Below are 17557 nucleotides of genomic sequence, written 5' to 3'. Positions count from 1 at the left end.
ATCAGCCTGGTGAATCTTCGCTGCACTCCCTCCATGGCAAGAACACCGTGGGACTCCTCCCCTCCCCTCCCTCCGTCATCCCTTCCCCCCGCCCCTCCCCCCCCCCCCCCCCCATACAGGATTTTTAAATCTCAAGCTTGTCGTCACCTGGCTGCTACTTCCTGATTTCATTCATGTTCTCACCTGCTCTTTCCATGCTTGCCCTGGCTGTTCTACCTTCGCAATATCTCACTCAAAAAAAAAATCAACCGAGAAGAGACTGCTGGTGAGGTAACTGTTGGCAGGTTGTCCAAGGCACTGGGATAACGTTCCCTTGTTTTGCTGGAGCTTAATTAAAATGAACCTGCGTTAAAACAACCACCTGCATTTATATAGCACCTATAACGTAGTAAAACGTCCCAAGGTGCTTCACAGGAGCGATTATCAGACAAAATTTGACTCCGAGCCACATAAGGAGATATTAGGACAGGGAGGTCGGTTTTAAGGAGCGTCTTAAAGGAGGAGAGAGAGGCGGAGAGGTTTAGGGAGGGAATTCCAGAGCTCGGGGCCCAGGCGGCTGAAGGCACGGCCGCCAATGGTGGAGCGATGGAAATCGGGGGGATGCTCAAGAGGCCGGAATTGGAGGAGTGCAGAGGGTTGTGGGGCTGGAGGAGGAGGCAGAGATAGGGAGGGGGCGAGGGCCGTGGGGAGGGATTTGAAAACGAGGGTGAGAATTTTAAACAGCAGACGGTGGAGTGTCGCACGAACACGTCGAGTGTTCCTCCGCTAACATCGGCAACAGCGATTTCTCTGCCGGGCGCTCCCCTCCCCCCTCCCAGTAAAGTCACAATTTGCCCTTTCATTTTCTGGATGGTTTTCCATTCGGTGAGGAAGGTGCTTGCATAGGGCTATTCGACCACAGCAGCTTCGCGGTGCTGTTACGTAACGGCTGCCAATTGCGGGCTTCGATAGGAGAAAAGGAATAGCTGTGGGCACTGAGCCACAGGAGCCAGTAGGTGCCAGGTTTGAATCCGGTACAGAGTTAACCGATGAGGGTACAGATAACAGGCTTCAGTGGCCTCAAGCCCAGGGGAAGCGGGCGGGGGGGGAGGGTAAGAATCAGCTCCTGATCACTGCCCAATGCCCACCGCTGGAATCATAGAATCTTACAGCACAGGAGACGGCCATTCGGCCCATCGTGCCTGTGCCGGCTCTTTGAATGAGCTCTCCAATTAGTCCCACTCCCCCCTGCTTTTTCCCCACAGCCCTATGAATTTTTCCCCTCCAAGTATTTACCCAATTCCCCTTTTCAAAGTCACTATTGAATCTGCTTCCACCGCCCTTTCAGGCAGCGCGTTCCAGATCACAACAACTCGCTGCGTAAAAAACATTCTCCTCATCTCCCCCTCTGGTTCTTTGCCGATTATCTTCAATCTGTGTCCTCTGGTTACCGACCCTCCTGCCACTGGAAACAGTTTCTCCCGATCTACTCGATCAAAACCCCTCATGATTTTGAACGCCTCGATTAAATCTCCCCTTAACCTTCTCTGTTCCAAGGAGAACAAGCCCAGCTTCTCCAGTCTCTCCATGTAGCTGAAGTCCCTCATCCCCTGGGACCGTTCTGGTGAATCTCCTCCGCACCCTCTCCCAGGCCCCTGGAAAGCGAGTGTGCAAGCGTTTTTGCACGCACGCCAAGCTTGGCTCCATTGCCCTGACGATCGGGTGCCTACCTGACGCCTTCCGGGCTGGCCCATGCAAAGTGCTCAGTTGGTCAGGCATTGTCTTAACGGAACTGTACCCCAGCGAGAGTCGGTGCCCACACATACGAGAGGGTGGGGAGCGGATTGGAAAAGTGCCTGACAATTCACGCTGTCTCACCTGTTGCATCCACTGCACTTTTCAGTCATGGCGGTGGTGGGGGTGGGGGTGATGGGTGGCGGAAAGAATACGCAGCACCGACACCGGCACAGCATACGCCCGCAGGCAGCACTCGGGCTCATGGCGGGGGGAACGGTTCCGCGTCAGTCGATGATTTCCTTAATGCACCAGCAGCACAGCAAGACGTAGAGGCACTCCCTGAGCGTCTGCAGCAGGCCGTGGGTGCTGTTCTGCCCCAGGAAACTCTTGCCAGCTAGTCCGAAAGCCATGGTGCCCGTGGGATTCCGTGGCGACGAGTGACTAAGCAACACCGACGGTCTGCAACGTCCCTGTGGCTCTGGGGATTCAGCCCCCCCCCCCTTGCCTCACCATTGGTCAGCACCTAACTGATCGACACTGCCAGCATTTCTGCCTGCTTTCAACTGCAGATCTCCGAAAGTGCAACGTAACCAGTTTGTGGCGACTCTCTCTCCGCCCTATTGTGCCTTTTGTTTTGAAAACTCCCTTTCAGTCTCCTCCTCCTCTCCGCTCCCGACTCTCTCTGGGCAACGGCAGCTCGGTAGCGCCTGGGCGGTCCTCATCTGCCAGCCCCGATGGTGCAGGGAGCCAATTCCACCGTGGCAGGGGGGGTCTTCCCACCCAGCGCTCCCCCACAACGTGCGTTTACACCGCGCCTTTAACGTAGTAAAACGTCCCAGGGCGCTTCACAGGAGCGATTATCAGACAAGATTCGACACCGAGCCACATAAGGAGATATTAGCACAGGTGACCAAAAGCTTGGTCAGAGAGGTCGGTTTTAAGGAGCGTCTTAAAGGAGGAGAGAGAGGCGGAGAGGTTTAGGGAGGGAATTCCAGAGCTTTGGGCCCAGGCGGCTGAAGGCACGGCCGCCAATGGTGGAGCGATGGAAATCGGGGGATGCTCAAGAGGTCAGAATTGGAGGAGCGCCGAGACCTCGGAGGGTTGTGGGGCTGGAGGAGGTTACAGAGATCGGGAGGGGGGCGAGGAGGCCATGGAGGGATTTGAAAACGAGGATGAGAGTTTTAAAATTGAGTCGTTGCCGGACCGGGAGCCAATGTAGGTCAGCGAGCACACTGGGGGGGTGGGTGATGGGTGAATGGGACTCGGTGATAACCAGACATCCAAATAGCGAACAGGAGCTGAAATACGGGCGTTAAGCTCAACTGTGCTGTCTACAAAAACCAACCCCGTGCCCGAGATCAGCCGACTCAGCAAAGGCCAGGGACTGAAGCTGGGATCCTCCTGGTCCTTGGGGATCTTTTACGTCCACCAGAGAGAGCAGACGGGGCCTCGGTTTAACGTCTCATCCGAAAGATGGCACCACCGACAGTGCAGCGCTCCCTCAGTACTGTCCCTCCGACAGTGCGGCGCTCCCTCAGTACTGCCTCTCCGACAGTGCGGCGCTCCCTCAGTACTGCCCCTCCGACAGTGCGGCGCTCCCTCAGTACCGCCCCTCCGACAGTGCGGCGCTCCCTCAGTACCGCCCCTCCGACAGTGCGGCGCTCCCTCAGTACCGCCCCTCCGACAGTGCGGCGCTCCCTCAGTACCGCCCCTCCGACAGTGCGGCGCTCCCTCAGTACCGCCCCTCCGACAGTGCGGCGCTCCCTCAGTACCGCCCCTCCGACAGTGCGGCGCACCCTCAGTACCGCCCCTCCGACAGTGCGGCGCTCCCTCAGTACCGCCCCTCCGACAGTGCGGCGCACCCTCAGTACCGCCCCTCCGACAGTGCGGCGCTCCCTCAGTACCGCCCCTCCGACAGTGCGGCGCTCCCTCAGTACTGCCCCTCCGACAGTGCGGTGCTCCCTCAGTACTGCTCCTCTGACAGTGTGGTGCTCCCTCAGTACTGCCCCTCCGAAAGTGCGGTGCTCCCTCAGTACTGCCCCTCCGACAGTGCAGCGCTCCCTCAGTACCGCCCCTCCGACAGTGCGGCGCTCCCTCAGTACTGCCCCTCCGAATGTGTGGCGCTCCCTCAGTACTGCCCCTCTGACAGTGTGGCGCTCCCTCAGTACTGCCCCTCTGACAGTGCGGCGCTCCCTCAGTACTGGCACTGGGAGCGTCGGCCTGGATTATGGGGCTCGAGTCTCTAGAGTGGGGACTTGAACCCACAACCTTCTGACTCCAAGGCGAGCGTGCTGCCCACTGAGCCAGGGCCGACAATGACACTTAGAGATCAAATAACTCAGTGGCACTGATTAGCGGGGGGGGGAAATTGGGTGGCGCCCATTTTGAGGCGCAAACATCACTGGGGCTCTAATGTTAGCGCCACTCTGCCATAAATTCAGTCGTTGCGCCCCAAACAGGAGGTGGGGCACTACTGGAAAGCACTCCACCTCCTGCTCGGGGAGTACGACTGAATTTCACGGCGCAATGTAGTGCCGCGTCAGTGCCGGCCTCCTCCCCTGATTAAAGTGAAAGGTGGTGGGGGGGGGGGGGGCAGTCGGCCAAAATAAAAATGGCCGCACAACACCTGCCCTTCGAGTAGCGCCGCCGCCGCCGCTTCAGAGACGTCAGGGGGGTGCCGCGCACGGTGATGTCATCACCGACGTCGCAGGGCACGACCGGCTACCGCCGCCACATTTCGCGGGAGGAGTCAGTGGCGCCGCGTCCTAGGGGATTTGCGCCCCGTCGGTGTCCCCCGCCCAGGGGCGCCGACGAGAGGCGCAAAAAAACAAACCCAATTTTTCCCCACCCTAGGGGATTCAACAAAAAAAGACTCGCATTTCTACAGCGCCCGTCACCACCCACCGGATGTCCCGAAGAGCGTCACGGCCAATGAAGTGTTTGTTTGGAGTGTGGTCACTGTTGTAAATGTGGGAAACGCGGCAGCCAATTTGGAGCGAGGGGTTGCCTGGGCCCTAACACTAGTGTGTGTCCCCCCTTTAAACTGCGGAATATCCCCGCCACCCCCTCCCCGCCCCATCTTCTCTCCCCTTCGCACTCATCGCTGTTTGCAGTCCAGCTCCAACCCGGTATATTTTGCACACGCCAGCGCCAGGGGCCAGAAGGACAAAGAAGCTTCCAGAACAGTTCCACGAGGCGCGGGAGGAGGGGGGGCCTCCGGGCTGAACAATGGCAAGCCTTTGATAACGGGCCTTTCGGAGGCTCTGGGTAAACAATGGAAGAGATCACAGGCCACACACACAAAAGTAAATCATGTCACATCCAGCTACTTCCAGTCATGCGGAAATAACGGGAGCATTTTAACCCGTACACCGTTGGGTAAGCTGGCCGCGCCTCTAGCCAAGCTGTTCCAGTACAGCTACAACACCGGCATCTATCCGACAATGTGGAAAACTGCCCAGGTTTGTCCTGTCCACAAAGAGCAGGACAAATCCAACCCGGCCAATTACCGCCCCTTCAGTCTACTCTCAATCATCAGTAAAGTGATGGAAGGTGTTGTCGACAGTGCTATCAAGCAGCACTTACTCACCAATAACCAACTCACTGATGCCCAGTTTGGGTTCTGCCAGGACCACTCGGCTCCCGACCTCATTACAGCCTTGGTCCAAACATGGACAAAGGAGCTGAATTCCAGAGGTGAGGTGAGAGTGACTGCCCTTGACATCAAGGCAGCATTTGACTGAGTGTGGCACCAAGGAGCCCTAGTAAAACTGAAGTCAATGGGAATCAGGGGGAAAACTCTCCACTGGCTGGAGTCATATCTAGCACAAAGGAAGATGGTTGTGGTGGTTGAAGGACAATCATCACAGCCCCAGGACATCGCTGCAGGAGTTCCTCAGGGCAGTGTCCTAGGCCCAACCATCTTCAGCTGCTTCATCAATGACCTTCCCGCCAACATAAGGTCAGAAATGGGGATGTTCGCTGATGACTGCACAGAGTTCAGCCCCATTCACAACTCCTCAGATAATGAAGCAGTCCATGCCCGCATGCAGCAAGACCTGGATGATGTTTAGGCTTGGGCTGATAAGTGGCAGGTAACATTCGCGCCACAGAAGTGCCAGGCAATGACTATCTCCAACAAGCGAGAGTCTAACCACCGCCCCTTGACATTCAACGGCATTACCATCACCGAATCCCCCACCATCAACATCCTGGGGGTCACCATTGACCAGAAACTTAACTGGACCAGCCACATAAATACTGTGGCAACAAGAGCAGGTCAGAGGCTGGGAATTCTGCGGCGAGTGTCTCACCTCCTGACTCCCCAAAGCCTTTCCACCATCTACAAGGCACAAGTCAGGAGTGTGATGGAATACTCTCCACTTGCCTGGATGAGTGCAGCTCCAACAACACTCAAGAAGCTCGACACCATCCAGGACAAAGCAGCCCGCTTGATTGGCACCCCATCCACCACCTTAAACATTCACTCCCTCCACCACCGGCGCACCGTGGCTGCAGTGTGTAACATCTACAAGATGCACTGCAGCAACTCGCCAAGGCTTCTTCGGCAGCACCTCCCAAACCCGCCACCTCTTCCACCTAGAAGGACAAGGGCAGCAGGCGCGCGGGAACACCACCACCTCCAAGTTCCCCTCCGAGTCACACACACCGTCCTGACTTGGAAATATATCGGGCCGTTCCTTCATCGTCGCTGGGTCAAAATCCTGGAACTCCCTCCCTAACAGCACTGTGGGAGCACCTTCACCACACGGACTGCAGCGGTTCAAGAAGGCGGCTCACCACCACCTTCTCAAGGGGCGATTAGGGGACGGGCAATAAATGCCGGCCTCGCCAGCGACGCCCACATCCCAGAAACGAATATTTTTAATAAGCTGCGTGGTGGAAAAATTCACCCACCTTGTGTTTGAGCTAACTGGGGGCGAGTGCTTTCGAATCTAAATGATTATGGGTTCGTTGGGTTTATAAATAGAAATATAAAAGCAGAGAGATCAGGCTAGAACTTTATAAATCAGTGGTTGGGTCTCAGCGAACAATTCTGGGCCCCACACTTCGGGAAAGATGTAAAGGCCTTAGAAAGGGTAGAGAGGGGGTTTACCATAGAAACATAGAAGATAGGAGCAGGAGTCGGCCATTCGGCCCCTCGAGCCTGCTCCGCCATTCAATGCGATCATGGCTGATCATCCAAATTCAGTACCCTGTCCCTGCTTTCTCCCCATATCCCTTGATCTCTTTAGCCTTAAGAAATATATCCAACTCCTTCTTGAATATATTTAATGAATTGGCTTCAACTGCCTTCTGTGGTAGAGAATTCCACAGGTTCACCACTCTCTGGGTGAAGAAATTCCTCCTCATCTCTGTCCTAAATGGCTTACCCCTTATCCTTAGACTGTGACCCCTGGTTCTGGACTCCCCCGCCATCGGGAACATCCTTCCTGCATCTAGTCTGTCCAGGCCCGTCAGAATTTTATAAGTTTCAATGAGATCCCCTCTCATTCTTCTAAACTCCAGGATGTGACCAGGGATGAGGGGATTTCAGTTACGAGCAGAGGTTGGAGAAGTTCGGACTGTTCTTCTTTGGAACAGAGAAGGTTGAGAGGTGACCTCAGAGGGTTTCAAGATGATGAGAGGTTTTGATAGAGTGGAGAGAGAGAGAGAGAGAAAGGCTGTCCCCTCTGTCGAGTGGATCAATAACTCGAGGTCGTAGATTCCAAATCATTGGCAAAAGATCGAGAGGGGAGATGGGGAGACATTTTTTTTCCACTCAGAGAGCTGTGGGGGATCTGGAACGCTCTTCCTGAAAAGGTGTTGGAGGCTGATCCCATCAATAACTTTAAAAAGGGAGTTGGACGGGTTCTTGAGAAGGAAGAACTCACAGGGTTACGGACAAAAAGCGGGGGGCGTGTGTGGGACTGAGCATGGCTGCTCTTACAAAGAGCCAGCACAGGCACGACGGGCCGAATGGCCTCCTTCTGTGCTGTAAGTTCCTATGATTCTAAATTCAGACCATTTTCCGCCCCCCCCATTTCCAATTCTCTACCAGCTTGCCCCGATTGCACTGACCCCACCATCACCATCACCCCCTCCCCATCAACCCCTTTCACACGCCAGTTTCAGCGGGCTATTCGACTGCGCGGGGCGTCACAGTCAAGCCTGCCGCTCTCGCAGGCGCATTGTGCGGCAGGTAGCGGGACACGGCTCGATCGAGGTTAGGAAGAGGAAGCCTAGTCCGGCGCCACGCTGGGAGTTAGTCGGAACGCGGCCGTTGGGTTACATCTTGGACCCACTTTGGCAGCCATTCCCTCTGGATTGACGCGCAAAGATGATCTTGGGCCTCCTGCTGCCCTGCATGGCGCCTTCGTCCCAGCTTGCCTACAGCGGGAGCCGACACAAATAAAACATTTGTGCGTGGTTCGTTCAACTAGCGGCATGCTAACTTCGCGCTCGGATTGCAGGATCCCAATAAGGTCGAACTGACGCATTCCCCCCCCACCCCCAGTTGCGGTTTGGCCGAGAGAGACACGGGGCGGGGTGGGGGGGGGGGGGGGCGGCAAGGGAAATCACCGCCACTGGCCATGTTGGGACGGAGAAGGTGCCGAGTGGCGGGGAAACCAGTGTCCAGGTTGAAGCCTTGGAGAGACAGGCGAGAACAGAAACGAAAGACTCCCATTTCTCCCGCGCCTTTCACCACCTCAGGACGTCCCAAAGCGCTTTACAGCCAATGAAGTACTTTTTGAAGTGTGGTCACTGTTGTAATGTAGGAAACGCGGCAGCCAATTTGCGCACAGCAAGCTCCCACAAACAGCAATGTGATAATGACCAGATCATCTGTTTTTAGTGATGTTGGTTGAGGGATAAATATTGGCCCCAGGACACCGGGGAGAACTCCCCCTGCTCTTCTTCCAATAGTGGCTGTGGGATCTTTTACATCCACCCGAGAGGGTAGACGGGGCCTCGGTTTAATGTCTCATCCAGGAGATGGCACCTCCGACAGTGCAGCGCTCCCTCAGTACTGCCCCTCCAACAGTGCAGCGCTCCCTCAGCACTGCCCCTCCGACAGTGTGGCGCTCCCTCAGCACTGCCCCTCCGACAGTGCGGCGCTCCCTCAGTACCGCCCCTCCGACAGTGCGGCGCTCCCTCAGTACCGCCCCTCCGACAGTGTGGCGCTCCCTCAGCACTGCCCCTCCGACAGTGCGGCGCTCCCTCAGTACCGCCCCTCCGACAGTGCGGCGCTCCCTCAGTACTGCCCCTCCGACAGTGTGGCGCTCCCTCAGTACTGCCCCTCCGACAGTGTGGCGCTCCCTCAGTACTGCCCCTCCGACAGTGCGGCGCTCCCTCAGCACTGCCCCTCCGACAGTGTGGCGCTCCCTCAGTACTGCCCCTCCGACAGTGTGGCGCTCCCTCAGTACTGGCACTGGGAGTCTCGGCCTGGATTATGTGCTCGAGTCTCTGGAGTGGGGCTCGAACCCACGACCTTCTGACTCGGAGGCGAGAGAGAGAGTGCTGCCCACTGAGCCACGGTTGACTCTGAGCGAACCTAGGACCAGACACAACGAACACATAAAAAACTTCAGACAATCCGATCTCCCTGGGCACAGGACGACAAACAAAACACTAGGAACATAAACAGTATTTATACACATAGTATAGAGAAAGATAAAAAATTTACAACACATTTATACTGCATACATCATTATCGTATTAAATACTCTATTAATGTACTCATTGTCGTATTGAATGAGGATACAGTACACTATACTGCAACAAACTTAAACAGACCATCAGGACACATCTTCCAGGCACATATAACACCTAATGATAATAATGGCAAGAGCCAAACTATCACTGCCTGTAGTTAAAAGAATCATATTTTAACTATTTTTTTTTTTTTTAGAAACATTGTTCTCAAAGTGAAGGATCTCAGTGGAATAATGCCACCATCAAACACAGCCTAGTTACAGAGTAAAGCTCCCACTGCACTGTCCCATCAAACACTCCCAGGGCAGGTACAGCACGGGTTAGATACAGAGTAAAGCTCCCTCTACACTGTCCCATCAAACACTCCCCGGGCTGGTACAGCACGGGTTAGATACAGAGTAAAGCTCCCTCTACACTGTCCCCATCAAACACTCCCAGGGCAGGAACAGCACGGGTTAGATACAGAGTAAAGCTCCCTCTACACTGTCCCCATCAAACTCTCCCAGGGCAGGTACAGCACGGGTTAGATACAGAGTAAAGCTCCCTCTACACTGTCCCCATCAAACACTCCCAGGGCAGGAACAGCACGGGTTAGATACAGAGTAAAGCTCCCTGTACACTGTCCCCATCAAACTCTCCCAGGGCAGGTACAGCACGGGTTAGATACAGAGTAAAGCTCCCTCTACACTGTCCCCATCAAACACTCCCAGGGCAGGAACAGCACGGGTTAGATACAGAGTAAAGCTCCCACTGCACTGTCCCATCAAACACTCCCAGGGCAGGTACAGCACGGGTTAGATACAGAATAAAGCTCCCTCTACACTGTCCCCATCAAACACTCCCAGGGCAGGTACAGCACGGGGTTAGATATAGAGTAAAGCTCCCTCTACACAGTCCCATCAAACACTCCCAGGGCAGGTACAGCATGGGATAGATACAGAGTAAAGCTCCCTCTACACTGTCCCATCAAACACTCCCAGGGCAGGTACAGCACGGGTTAGATACAGAGTAAAGCTCCCTCTACACTGTCCCATCAAACACTCCCAGGGCAGGTACAGCACGGGTTAGATACAGAGTAAAGCTCCCTCTACACTGTCCCATCAAACACTCCCAGGGCAGGTACAGCACGGGTTAGATACAGAGTAAAGCTCCCACTGCACTGTCCCATCAAACACTCCCAGGGCAGGTACAGCACGGGTTAGATACAGAATAAAGCTCCCTCTACACTGTCCCCATCAAACACTCCCAGGGCAGGTACAGCACGGGGTTAGATATAGAGTAAAGCTCCCTCTACACGGTCCCATCAAACACTCCCAGGGCAGGTACAGCATGGGATAGATACAGAGTAAAGCTCCCTCTACACTGTCCCATCAAACACTCCCAGGGCAGGTACAGCACGGGTTAGATACAGAGTAAAGCTCCCTCTACACTGTCCCATCAAACACTCCCAGGGCAGGTACAGCACGGGTTAGATACAGAGTAAAGCTCCCTCTACACTGTCCCCATCAAACTCTCCCAGGGCAGGTACAGCACTGGTTAGGTACAGAGTAAAGCTCCCTCTACACTGCCCCATCAAACACTCCCAGGGCAGGTACAGCACGGGTTAGATACAGAGTAAAGCTCCCTCTACACTGTCCCATCAAACACTCCCAGGGCAGGTACAGCACGGGTTAGATACAGAGTAAAGCTCCCTCTACACTGTCCCATCAAACACTCCCAGGGCAGGTACAGCACGGGTTAGATACAGAGTAAAGCTCCCTCTACACTGTCCCATCAAACACTCCCAGGGCAGGTACAGCACGGGTTAGATACAGAGTAAAGCTCCCTCTACACTTTCCCATCAAACACTCCCAGGGCAGGTACAGCACGGGTTAGATACAGAGTAAAGCTCCCTCTACACTGTCCCATCAAACACTCCCAGGGCAGGTACAGCACGGGTTAGATACAGAGTAAAGCTCCCTCTACACTGTCCCATCAAACACTCCCAGGGCAGGTACAGCACGGGTTAGATACAGAGTAAAGCTCCCTCTACACTGTCCCCATCAAACTCTCCCAGGGCAGGTACAGCACTGGTTAGGTACAGAGTAAAGCTCCCTCTACACTGCCCCATCAAACACTCCCAGGGCAGGTACAGCACGGGTTAGATACAGAGTAAAGCTCCCTCTACACTGTCCCATCAAACACTCCCAGGGCAGGTACAGCACGGGTTAGATACAGAGTAAAGCTCCCTCTACACTGTCCCATCAAACACTCCCAGGGCAGGTACAGCACGGGTTAGATACAGAGTAAAGCTCCCTCTACACTGTCCCATCAAACACTCCCAGGGCAGGTACAGCACGGGTTAGATACAGAGTAAAGCTCCCTCTACACTGTCCCATCAAACACTCCCAGGGCAGGTACAGCACGGGTTAGATACAGAGTAAAGCTCCCTCTACACTGTCCCATCAAACACTCCCAGGGCAGGTACAGCACGGGTTAGATACAGAGTAAAGCTCCCTCTACACTGTCCCAGCAAACACTCCCAGGGCAGGTACAGCCGGGGATAGATACAGCATGGGTTAGATGCTGCACCAAATTCATTTCACAAGAGCAAGACAGAGGAGACATTCATATTACCAGGATGGGTTAGATTTCAACTCTAGTTCCAGCAGGGAGAGGCCAGTGATGATTCATTTCACTATCCAGAATCCCACTCATAAATCATGATACCATTTCCTTCCAAAGAGTGATTGACTCATATATTGATTAAAAATTTCTGTTCTCTAACACATGTCAACACAACTTCAAACAAGCGATACACAGACAAGAACACATGGACAGGGGTCTGACAGAAAAAAGTTTAGAAGGCACCTAAAATATATCTCTGCTTTCTTCCCTGCATTCATCTCACCTCTAACCCCTCAGATGTGACTTGCTCGAGTATAGTTTCACACGTGCAGGATGCCCTCGTGTGTGTTGACAGGCTCGTCAACATCCTGGGGGGGGGGGTCACCATTGACCAGAAACTTAACTGGACCAGCCACATAAATACTGCGGCAACAAGAGGTCAGAGGCTGGGTATTCTGCGGCGAGTGTCTCACCTCCTGACTCCCCAAAGCCTTTCCACCATCTACAAGGCACAAGTCAGGAGTGTGATGGAATACTCTCCACTTGCCTGGATGAGTGCAGCTCCAACAACACTCAAGAAGCTCGACAGCATCCAGGACAAAGCAGCCCGCTTGATTGGCACCCCGTCCACCACCTTAAACATTCACTCCCTCCACCACCGGCGCACCGTGGCTGCAGTGTGGACCATCTACAAGATGCACTGCAGCAACTCGCCAAGGCTTCTTCGGCAGCACCTCCCAAACCCGCGACCTCTTCCACCTAGAAGGACAAGGGCAGCAGGCGCATGGGAACACCACCACCTCCAAGTTCCCCTCCAAGTCACACATCATCCTGACTTGGAAATATATCGGCCGTTCCTTCATCGTCGCTGGGTCAAAATCCTGGAACTCCCTCCCTAACAGCACTGTGGGAGCACCTTCACCACACGGACTGCAGCGGTGGCTCACCACCACCTTCTCAAGGGGCAATTAAGGGGATGGGCAATAAATGCCGGCCTTGACAGCGACGGCCACGAATGAATAAGAAAAAAGAAACTGTGGAGGGAATCACAGTCACATCTGATGCTGTCCTCACCCAATCTCCACATGCACATGCGAGTCACTCGATAACCGAGGGATGCTCGGGCCTCTCGGAGTGACTGTAGCTGGTTGACCCTGGCTGATGGCAGCTACCACAGCACAGACCGGGTCCATGGTCTGTGCGCTCGCAGCGTTGCGCCAGCTGGCGCAGTTAGCCACCCAGCCATGGGGGGGGTAGGGGGGGGGGCGCGCTTCTCGCTTTGCTTCGCGGAGACGTCCCCCTTGCTCTGGCTCTTCCGCAGGACCCCCTCCCGGCATAAAGACACCGCCGTCGGCCGGAAGGAAAGGGCTCGGGGATGGATGCAAGTCGCTGCGGCCGCCATCTCTCTCACCCGGTTTTCCTTTTGAACCAGGCTGACTGACTGTCCCCCCCCCCCGCTGCCCGCCGGCTCCGATCCTGGGACGGGGCCGCGTCCACACCTCGCCGCGGGCGTCAGTGCGCCTGGTTTGAGTGAGTGAGGGCGAGGCGGGAGCAGCGTCAACCGCGCCGCGGCGAGGGCAGGAACCGGCTCGGCTGTGATGTCCCCCCCAGTCGAATATCCGAGGTCACTCGGCCCCTTTTTTGGAGGGGCGGGTGAAGGCCAGACCTCCGCCTGCAGATAAAGATTGTCAAAGAGAGAGAGGGGAGCTGGGGGGGGGGGGGGGGGGCGGAAAGAGAAACGAGCTTGGGTTTCACTCGAACATGCTTTACAGTCGAATGTTGCCCGCCTTCCCTTCTCACCCAACACACCGGTACAGACTACGCCTGCATTCCCTCGAGCTGAGAAGATCTAATCGAGGTGTTGAAGATGATTAAAGGAGTTGATCGGGTCAAGAGAGAGAGAGAAACTCTTTCCTCTGGTGGGGGGAGTCCAGAACAAGGGGGGGCGTCACCTTAAAATTAGAGCCAGGCCGTTCAGGGGTGATGTCAGGAAGCACTTCTTCACACAAAGGCTGGTGGAAATCTGCAACTCGCTCCCCTAAAGAGGCTGCAGATGCCGGGGTTGAATTGGAGCTTTCAAGACTGAGATGGATCGATTTGTGTTGGGTATGAAGGGATACGGAGCAGAGGCTAGTAAATGGGGTTGAGGTACAGATGAGTGAACGGCGGAGCAGGCTCGAAGGGGCTGAATGGCCTCCTCCTACATTCCTATGTCGCTACATTTCCAATCGGTGAGGTTCTGTCGGTATTATCGCTGTGCAAAAAACTATTGCCGCACAGGACAGGTTTTTTTTTTTTTTTTAATAAAACCTTCCCTCGGCTACCAGGCTCAGTAACGTTAGCCCCCTCCCCACCCCACCCCGCCTTGCAGCAGAGTTCGGTAGGAGAGGGCGCTAGGCGGGGACCCAGGAGCTGCGTCAATTACTTTCTGGAGGTCCGCTCGTCCTCCTCCTTCTCCAGTAGATAGGCAGGTCGGTAGCGCTCCATCCCCAGGTGGTTCAGGTAGCACAGGTTGGGGTTCTTGCAGGTGTTTACCATGCTTCCCAAGGAGGTGTATCTGGTTGGGAGAGAGGGGAGGGGGGGAGGTTGGGTAGAAAAATACAAATCACAGATTAGAAAAAGGGTACAAGATCCAATTTCCCCCCCCTGCCCCCTTCCATTCTGCCCCCGCCCCCCCGTCCGCTCTCCGCACATTGACCCAGACAGCGGGTGTCGGCGAGATATTCCACCAAGGGCAGCTGTTGCCGTGGGGGGACCTGCTCCTTTCCAATGCGCCGCAGCTTGCGAGGTGCAGGACAGCCATAAGAACATAAGAAATCAGAGCAGGAATAGGCCACTCGAGCCATTCAATAAGATCACGGCTGATCTTGGGGGCTCAAAGCCACTTCCCCTGCCCACTCCCCATAACCCCTTCACTCCCTTATCTTGCAAAAATCCGTCCATCTCCACCTTAAATGTATTTAATGACCCAGCCCTCCACGGCTCTCCGGGGCAGAGAATTCCACAGATTTACGACACTCCGAGAGAAGAAATTCCTCCTCATCTCAGTTCTAATAGGGCGACTCTTTGGTGGCGTCACGGTTATGTTGCCGCACCGGCAATGCCGAGATCGCCAGTTCAAATCCCACCGCGGCAGCCTCGAGAATGTGAACTCAGTTTATGAAACCTGGGAATAAAAAAGCTGCCAACAGTACGAGCGACCGTGAAGCTGTCGGATTGTTGTAAAGACGTGTCTAAGGCCCGAGCTCTGCAATTCCCCTCCCTAAACCTCTCCGCCTCTCTCTCTCCTCCTTTAAGACTGACATGAAGCTTGCCATTCACGTGGAAATGACTTACAAAATGATACTGGGCGGCCTGCTGGTGGCGCTGTCCAGGGAGAGTATAAATACTCGGGCACGGGCCCAGCTTGCTCAGGACATTCTTTAACAGGAACTAGTGAAGGACACAACTAGACCTCCATGTTGTAAAACAGTTGATTAAAGCTTTGTTTAACGCTTAGACCAAGTGCCTCGTAGTTTTCTTACATCAAAGGCACTCCTTAAAAACCCACCTCTTTGACCAAGCGTTTGGTCACCTGTCCCTAATATCTCCTCACGTGGCTCGGGGTCACATTTTGTCAGATAATCGCTCCTGTGAAGCGCCTTGGGACGTTTTACCACATTAAAGGTGCTTGTTAAATACATGTTGTAATGCCCCTTAGGGAAGGAGATCTGTCGTTCTTATCCGGTCTGGGCCTATATGTGACTCCAGTCCAGCACCAAATGTGGTTGACACTTAACTGTCCTCCGAAATGGGTCTAGTGAATCACTCAGTCGCACATAAGAACATAAGAATTAGGAGCAGGAGTCGGCCATTCGGCCCCTCGAGCCTGCTCCGCCATTCAATCAGATCATGGCTGATCTTCGACCTCATCGCCACTCCCCCGCCCGATCCCCATATCCCTTGATTCCCTTAATATCCAGAAATCTCTCGATCTCGGCCTTGAATATACTCAACGACTGAGCCTCCACAGCCCTCTGGGGCAGAGAATTCCAAAGAATCACCACCCTCCGAGTGAAGAAATTCCTCATCTCAGTCCCAAATGGCCGACCCCTTAAATTGAGACTGTGACCCCCCCTAGTTCGTCAAGAAGGCGAGCTCACCGCCCCCTTTTTCAGGGCAACTCGGGGACGGGCAATAAATGCCGGCCTTGCCAGCGCCGCCCACATCCCGAGAATTAGTCCAGAACAGAACGACCCTCACCGTTGCCATTACTAACTCAACACAGAGCAAGGATCGAACCTGCAGCCTCCTGGTCTCAACACACCAGCGCAGGCCCAAGGGGAGACGGCTTATCGTCAGCGATGGTCCCAGGTCGTGATCAGACTTCTCGTGTACATTGTGCGCCGTGCGCCGTTCTGGTCGCCGTATTATATAAAAAACGGATACAGAGGCACTGGAGAGGGTGCGGAGAAGATTTACAAGGGTGATACCACAAATGCGAGGGTATACCTATCAGAAAAGGATGAACAGGCTGGGGCTCTTTTCTCCAGAAAAGAGAAAGCTGAGGTGGTGACCTAACTGAAGTGGGGAAAGAGTTAAAAAGACATCGCTGGCAGATTCACTGAATGGTGTAAGAAAGACAGGGGCTAACATGAAAGGCCACATCCATAAAGATGCGGTCAAGATAGCTGACCTTTGAAGGCTAAAAAACAATTAAGTGGAGACAGGGGGCTGGATTTTCATTGAGGAGTCAGGTAGGAGGCGGGACTACAACTTTCGGGGTTGTAGTCCCGCCTCCATCGAGTTGTGGCCAATCCACGCGATTTTTCACTTGATTGACCTTGTTGGGCCCGCCCAGCGGGCTCAGCAGGCCAATTAAGGGCCACCCGGCAACAGGTGACGTCACAGATTGACATTTCATCTGTCAAGAGCTTTTGACAGATGAAATATCAGCGTTTCACAGCTGTTTGAAGCTGTCAAACACTGACAATCTGTACTCCAGGTTAATTCCTTCCTCTCAGGCTGATTTAGAGATCTCCCCGGAACAGAAAGCAGAGGCTGCAGATTTTGACAGATCGCGGCCATTTTGCTTTCTGTGCCGGTGAGATGAGGGACTCCCGAGACCTGAAGGAAGGCTGTAAAGGTAAGTAAAGGTAAGTAAAACTTCTTTAAACACACCAAACACACTTACCTCTGCACTCATGCACCCATCACACACCTGAACACCGGACATCTTGAACCCTCCAAGCCCTTCAGCCCGACGGCCCGCCTCGCTAACTTGGCGTAGTTTGGAGCCGTCGGGAATCCCACATTTCAACAATGAAAATAGGGATTAGGCTAAAAACTGCCCGTTAACTACCTGTTAACAGGCAGTTAATTGGCACTAATCCCCTTCCCGCCTCGGGGAGGCGGGTCCCAGTGCGGGTCGGGTACCCGCCGCCTTTGAAACTGGCATGGAGGCGGGTTGGGGGCGGGGTGGGGTCGGAACCCCCGATTTCGGGATTTTAAACCCCCCCGCACGCCTTCAATCCCGACT

At 54.5% G+C, this 17557-nt stretch overlaps 1 protein-coding gene across 3 annotated transcripts in view; it reads right to left on the bottom strand.

Moving 5' to 3' along the window:
• flad1 (flavin adenine dinucleotide synthetase 1) overlaps nt 1–17557 on the bottom strand; it is a 47129-nt gene that overhangs the window by 10337 nt on the left and 19235 nt on the right. Inside the window, exon 1 of one of the 3 annotated variants that reach the window (XR_015075744.1) lies at nt 1858–2002. Coding sequence is in view for 2 of the 3 variants with exons in the window: in XM_085978721.1 (XP_085834847.1) it covers nt 14461–14596 (136 nt within the window). In the remaining variant the exon portion in view is untranslated. Of the gene's footprint in view, nt 1–1857; nt 2003–14460; nt 14597–17557 lie in introns of those variants that run through there. The other 2 variants (XM_085978720.1, XM_085978721.1) reach the window with 2 other exon arrangements.

The sequence above is a fragment of the Somniosus microcephalus genome, unplaced genomic scaffold (assembly GCF_052327205.1).
Source record: "Somniosus microcephalus isolate GS21.2 unplaced genomic scaffold, FLI_Smic_1.0 unresolved_chr7, whole genome shotgun sequence".
In the NCBI taxonomy this organism is placed as follows: Eukaryota; Metazoa; Chordata; class Chondrichthyes; order Squaliformes; family Somniosidae; genus Somniosus; species Somniosus microcephalus.
Note: the sequence above shows the minus strand (reverse complement) of the source record. Positions and strands in the feature narration are given on the sequence as shown.